Source organism: Sinocyclocheilus anshuiensis, unplaced genomic scaffold (assembly GCF_001515605.1).
Source record: "Sinocyclocheilus anshuiensis isolate Anshui unplaced genomic scaffold, SAMN03320099.WGS_v1.1 scaffold355, whole genome shotgun sequence".
Taxonomy (NCBI): Eukaryota; Metazoa; Chordata; class Actinopteri; order Cypriniformes; family Cyprinidae; genus Sinocyclocheilus; species Sinocyclocheilus anshuiensis.
In genome coordinates, this window is record NW_015549571.1 from 1,277,828 (window position 1) to 1,285,091 (window position 7,264).

The window sequence follows — 7,264 nt, forward strand, 5'->3', positions numbered from 1 at the left end:
ACCTATATATATAGATAATTTTTGACACCACCTTCTTGAATCAGGTATGTATTTTTTACTGTAAAAATAAATGCAGCCTTGCTGAGCAGAAGAGAATTCTTTTAAAACATTAGAAAATATTTCAGATCCCACAGATACAAATCTATTACTGATTTGAACACTGTGTGAATGTTATAATAAATGTATTAATATAGCTGTTGTAATTATTATTGTCATTATTATTGTCTTACTTTTTTATTTTATTTTACAGAACAAAAGTAAAATTACAACACTAACATTTATGAATGTTGATGGAGCGTTTATTTTGGCGGAAACCCCCAGGAAGATCTCAGTGCATCTGTTTGTTGACAACAGCAGATTTATAAATGATTCTCATTAAGATATTTGGAAGATGCTTGTTGCACGTATCACATTGTCACATCCATGCCTTGTAAAAATTCATAAAAATTACTGAGCAACTGACGAGAAACATTTATAAATGATTCTCATTAAGAATTTGGGAAGAAGCTTGTTGCACGTATCACATTGTCACATCCATGCCTTGTAAAAATTCATAAAAATTACTGAGCAACTGACGAGTAACACTGTTTCAGCGCAGATTTTCCTCGCGCTTTGGAGTTTGAACCCTGGCACTGTGAGCTTGTGCAGCGCTGTTTGAATGCATGCAGTTCATGCGTGTAAAACATAACGTTCGGCAGTTTTTAATTTAATTGTTTAAAGCCATTTCACGATTTCAATCATCATACAGTAACCAGCATGTCTTCTCTTCTCATCGGAGACATGCGATGCAGATGCAGCACTAAACAGTCTCTCGCTGTCGGTGTTGTAAAGATTTTTGCATCTTTATCTGACAGTTTTAAATGCTTCCACACTGCCGACATGTTTGCTGCATTAGCGCACCCCTCTATTTGATCACGTCACGTCCTTGTTCGGTACAATTTGTTCGGTCCTTAGTCTTTTCGCTTATTCGGCTGAACACCGAAAGAGCTTTTTTTTTAACCGAATAATTTCGGTTGCCAAACATTCGGTGCATCTCAGAAGTATTCAGGTGAGACACATTACAGAAATTGAATAAAGAAATCAAATCTAAAATAACATGCATAGTCATCAGTTGCATAAATTAAATATCGATTCATCTTTATTAAATAATATCAAAGGTATTTTTTTCACATCTTTTTGTGTTCACACAACAAGTCATAACCAACTGTGTTTAAAAGTATACTCAGCAAGATGGCCGGTTTGAAGTCATTTTGTGTATGTGTTCATTTCAAGTGCAAGATGAAATGAAAGATAACTAAATTCAGCATTTGCACCCTCTCTGAAAGGCGGATTCAAGTGTGTACAAACAGAAAACCATCTCAGACAGTGAGCGAATGTGCTTGATTAGTTAAAAATCGCTTGAATGTTTAAAGTTGCAAGACTTAAAGGGTTAGTTCACCCAAAAATGAAAATTCTGCCATTAGTTACTCACCCTCGTGTCGTTCCAAACCTGTAAGACCTTCGTTCATCTTCGAAACACAAATTACGATATTTTTGATGCATCCCGTGAGCTCTCTGACCCTCCCATAGGGTCAGATATAGAACAGCATACGCTGTTTACGTTCAGTGGATTTTCTTCAAAATGGCGCTAGGGTGACGCGGAGGAGACGAATTGTTGAATAAAGTGTTTTTTTTTTTTTTGGCGCACAAAAAGTATTCTCGCCGCTTCGTAATATTACGGTTGAACCCCTGATGTCACATGGGCTATTTTACCGATGTCCTCACTACGTTTCTGAGCCTTGATCGTGGTAGTATCCTTGCTGTCTATGGGAGGGTCAGAGAGCTCTCGGGATGCATCAAAAATATCTTAATTTGTGTTGTGAAGATGAACGAAGGTCTTGTGGGTTTGGAACGACAAGAGGGTGAGTAATTAATGACAGAATTTTAATTTTTGGGTGAACTATCCCTTTAAGAACTTGTGTGAATGATAAACTTTCAAAGTTGGGCCTGTTACAATCCTTACCATCTTTCACACTGGCCCTGGGCCAGCTCTTAGTGTGGAGTCCTGTGTTAGTCAAGATTTTTTACACCTGAAGAGGTTGTAATTTAATACACAGACATGTTTTGCTGCTGTACCTTAAGGCATCTATGCAATTTAGCTCTGCTAGGACTGGTTAAGTCTTACTAACCAAAATAGACTAAATTGTTTTTCATCAGGACTCACCTATTAACAGATACATGAATTATATGTAAATGTGGGTGGTCATAAGATAATGTATCATGGTTGTGGCATCTTTATCATAACGATTCCTGTGTGTGTGTGTGTGTGAGAGAGAGAGAGAGAGAGAGAGAGAGAGCTGGCAATGATTTGAGCTTTGTTCATTCAAACTTTGGAGCCCAGTCTGTGTGTCTCTCCACAAAATAATACTATTTAGGCTTTAACTCTGTCTACAGTTGGATTCATTTTATATTGAGTTTCCCTCAAATTTCTACTCTCAGACCGATAAAATATAATTAGTGGAGCCCAGTGAGATCATTTTACTCCAACCCAATGTTTTATTGTTCCTCTCACAGTGCTCAGGCTTAATCCTCTTTCATTCACTCGATCCTATTTCACACACACACATTTAACTCTTTTCATTAATCGAGAAAATATTTGATAGACTATTTAAAGGGATACTTCAGCCAAAAAAGTACCGTATGGTTTTGGAATGACATTAGGGTGAGTAAATGATAACAGTTATAATTGTGGGATGAAGAAAACTTGGAATTTTATACAAGTATAATTTAATTGGAAAAAATGAAAATTTGATAATTGACCATAATCTGCAAAAATAAAATGTTCTTTTATTTATTTTTTGTCAGAATTTTTGTGTTTGTGGCTGAAAAAAATTATTCAATGATCTCATAAAATTACGAGTACCGCACAAGTTTTCTTTCCATATCCTCTCACTATCTCAGCTGTGGCTTAGTTCACTGAGGTTTATGTTATGTTTATGAGTTTTATATATGTTGTATGCATTTTTCAAATGTATTTTATGATTGTTGCTTGTGCTTCATTAGACTGTTTCTGCATCAATTCATCATATATATTCACTGTACGTCTATTTTGTAAAACTTCACTGACTATAAAGAAAGGATAAATGATTGTGTGTGTGTGCAGTAAGTGATTTTCTCTGCAGTAGATAAGAGCTGCTTTCACTGGGCTGATACTGTAGCCTTTCTTTGGCAGGACTGTAGAGAAGCTGATTACAGCTTTGATGTTTTGGTTTCATTGATACGCCCAGTGTTCTTGCAATAACCGAAATGCTGACCAGTGATCTAGGAAGGGGTCTCATCTTAATAAAACACATAATAAGCACTCTGAAAGATGATGAAAATTAATGAATAGTTACTGTGCCATCAGCTGTAATTGGCAGTTGTTTCTGGGGCTTCAGGGGTACAGCACGTTCTCTAATGAAGAGTACGACCGGAGGAACGATGATGTGGATCCTGTGGCGGCGTCGGCCGAGTACGAGCTGGAGAAACGGGTGGAGAAGATGGACGTGTTTCCCGTGGAGATCGAGAAAGGTGAGGCGGTGTCTTTCAAAAATACTCCAGCTCTCTCTGAGATTGAGTGATTAAAAATCAGTCATACTTAAACACCATGTTCTGCACCTCTTTCTTTCATGACATCTCAAAACTTTCATGCTCACTTTTCCTATATATGTTGTATGCATTTTTCAAATGTATTTTATGATTGTTGCTTGTGCTTCATTAGACTGTTTCTGCATCAATTCATCATATATATTCACTGTACGTCTATTTTGTAAAACTTCACTGACTATAAAGAAAGGATAAATGATTGTGTGTGTGTGCAGTAAGTGATTTTCTCTGCAGTAGATAAGAGCTGCTTTCACTGGGCTGATACTGTAGCCTTTCTTTGGCAGGACTGTAGAGAAGCTGATTACAGCTTTGATGTTTTGGTTTCATTGATACGCCCAGTGTTCTTGCAATAACCGAAATGCTGACCAGTGATCTAGGAAGGGGTCTCATCTTAATAAAACACATAATAAGCACTCTGAAAGATTAATTATGAAAAATTAATGAATAGTTACTGTGCCATCAGCTGTAATTGGCAGTTGTTTCTGGGGCTTCAGGTGTACAGCACGTTCTCTAATGAAGAGTACGACCGGAGGAACGATGATGTGGATCCTGTGGCGGCGTCGGCCGAGTACGAGCTGGAGAAACGGGTGGAGAAGATGGACGTGTTTCCCGTGGAGATCGAGAAAGGTGAGGCGGTGTCTTTCAAAAATACTCCAGCTCTCTCTGAGATTGAGTGATTAAAAATCAGTCATACTTAAACACCATGTTCTGCACCTCTTTCTTTCATGACATCTCAAAACTTTCATGCTCACTTTTCCATCTCACTGACCCTTAGAATTAAACGGATTGTTTTTGCTACTGTACCTTTAAAGGTGTGGTCACATTAGCAAAATTTTGTGGGCAAAATTAGGTCCACTGTCAATAGTGTAGAGAAGTATGAAGCACAGGTCAAACGGAAATCACTTTCAGACCAAGTTTTTTTTATTGATCAATGTGGCAAATTCACGTGAACAACTTAAACATGAGAGAAATCCGCAGAGGGAAGTTTTTCGGCCTCACACGAAAACTCGCAGTTGTTAAGATTTCTATTGGAATCACTGGATTTCGCCATGAAATATGGCAGAGCAATGGTAAACGTGACTGCACCTCTGTATGTAATGTCTGTACGTAAATGATCTCCATTATGATTGGCTAGCCTCTTTGCATGTGAACACTGTACGGGTATTAATATGTAAATGTTGGCAGTCATATGTTAATGATAAATGGCCTGTTTGAACTGGGGAGAAGCTGTACATGTCTGCGTCAGTTATTGCACAACAATTCCAAAGTCAATGAAAAAGAAAAAATTATGAAGGCAAACTTACCTTTTTGCTCTGTGTAGGTGATAAAGGGCTGGGGATCAGTATTATAGGGATGGGTGTTGGGGCAGATCAGGGTCTGGAGAAACTGGGCATCTTCGTCAAGACCATCACGCAGAACGGAGCTGCAGAGAGAGATGGCAGGTGAGATCTTTAGATTAAACATTTGGACCGGCAGAATAGAATTTCTTAGAACAAGCAGAGATTCACTGTGGATCCATTAGATGAAAAAACAGATCTTGATTGCTTGGAAAAGTAAGACCACACATCTCCTCAACTGGCTCTCTGATACTATGTGCTTGTAATATTGTCCTTATCAGTCCTTTTTCTGGAGAGAAGCATAATTTTATTCAGCAAGGTCATATATAACAGTTAAGACTTTTACGCTGTTACAAAACAACTCCGTATCAAAAATTGCTGTTCTTTTGTTATTTATTAAAAATGTATCATGGTTTCCACAACAATATTAAGCAGCACAACATTGATAATAATCAGAAATGTTTCTTGAGCAGCAAATCAGCATATTAGAAATGATCCTTCAGAAATCAGTGTCACTGAAGACTGAAGTAATGATGCTGAAAATTCAGCTTTGATAACAGGACGAAGTTACATTTTAAAGGGGCATATGATGTTGCTAAAAAGAACATTATTTTGTGTATTTGGTGTAATTAAATGTGTTTATGCGGTTTAAGGTTCAAAAAACACATTATTTTCCACATACTGTACATTATTGTTTCTCCTCACAAAAAAATTTCTGCTGCACTTAAGGTTCCTAAGAGCACAGTGGGCACAGTGGCCCTTAAATGGAAGACTTTTGGGACGACCAGAACCCTTCCTAGAGCTGGCCGTCCGGCCAATCCGGCCAAACGGGGGAGAAGAGCCTTGGTGAGAGAGGTAAAGAAGAACCCAAAGATCACTGTGGCTGAGCTCCAGAGAGGTGTCTTTCAAAAATACTCCAGCTCTCTCTGAGATTGAGTGATTAAAAATCAGTCATACTTAAACACCATGTTCTGCACCTCTTTCTTTCATGACATCTCAAAACTTTCATGCTCACTTTTCCATCTCACTGACCCTTAGAATTAAACGGATTGTTTTTGCTACTGTACCTTTAAAGGTGTGGTCACATTAGCAAAATTTTGTGGGCAAAATTAGGTCCACTGTCAATAGTGTAGAGAAGTATGAAGCACAGGTCAAACGGAAATCACTTTCAGACCAAGTTTTTTTTATTGATCAATGTGGCAAATTCACGTGAACAACTTAAACATGAGAGAAATCCGCAGAGGGAAGTTTTTCGGCCTCACACGAAAACTCGCAGTTGTTAAGATTTCTATTGGAATCACTGGATTTCGCCATGAAATATGGCAGAGCAATGGTAAACGTGACTGCACCTCTGTATGTAATGTCTGTACGTAAATGATCTCCATTATGATTGGCTAGCCTCTTTGCATGTGAACACTGTACGGGTATTAATATGTAAATGTTGGCAGTCATATGTTAATGATAAATGGCCTGTTTGAACTGGGGAGAAGCTGTACATGTCTGCGTCAGTTATTGCACAACAATTCCAAAGTCAATGAAAAAGAAAAAATTATGAAGGCAAACTTACCTTTTTGCTCTGTGTAGGTGATAAAGGGCTGGGGATCAGTATTATAGGGATGGGTGTTGGGGCAGATCAGGGTCTGGAGAAACTGGGCATCTTCGTCAAGACCATCACGCAGAACGGAGCTGCAGAGAGAGATGGCAGGTGAGATCTTTAGATTAAACATTTGGACCGGCAGAATAGAATTTCTTAGAACAAGCAGAGATTCACTGTGGATCCATTAGATGAAAAAACAGATCTTGATTGCTTGGAAAAGTAAGACCACACATCTCCTCAACTGGCTCTCTGATACTATGTGCTTGTAATATTGTCCTTATCAGTCCTTTTTCTGGAGAGAAGCATAATTTTATTCAGCAAGGTCATATATAACAGTTAAGACTTTTACGCTGTTACAAAACAACTCCGTATCAAAAATTGCTGTTCTTTTGTTATTTATTAAAAATGTATCATGGTTTCCACAACAATATTAAGCAGCACAACATTGATAATAATCAGAAATGTTTCTTGAGCAGCAAATCAGCATATTAGAAATGATCCTTCAGAAATCAGTGTCACTGAAGACTGAAGTAATGATGCTGAAAATTCAGCTTTGATAACAGGACGAAGTTACATTTTAAAGGGGCATATGATGTTGCTAAAAAGAACATTATTTTGTGTATTTGGTGTAATTAAATGTGTTTATGCGGTTTAAGGTTCAAAAAACACATTATTTTCCACATACTGTACATTATTGTTTCTCCTC

At 37.8% G+C, this 7,264-nt stretch overlaps 1 protein-coding gene across 4 annotated transcripts in view; it reads left to right on the forward strand.

The window, feature by feature from the left end:
* Positions 1 to 7,264, forward strand: part of LOC107657395 (neurabin-1-like) — a 52,678-nt gene that overhangs the window by 27,376 nt on the left and 18,038 nt on the right. For all 4 annotated transcript variants that reach the window (XR_001630680.1, XM_016445445.1, XM_016445446.1 and 1 more), the window contains exons 3-4: positions 4,119 to 4,251; positions 4,946 to 5,066. Coding sequence is in view for 3 of the 4 variants with exons in the window: in XM_016445445.1 (XP_016300931.1) it covers positions 4,119 to 4,251; positions 4,946 to 5,066 (254 nt within the window). In the remaining variant the exon portion in view is untranslated. The remainder of the gene's footprint in view (positions 1 to 4,118; positions 4,252 to 4,945; positions 5,067 to 7,264) is intronic.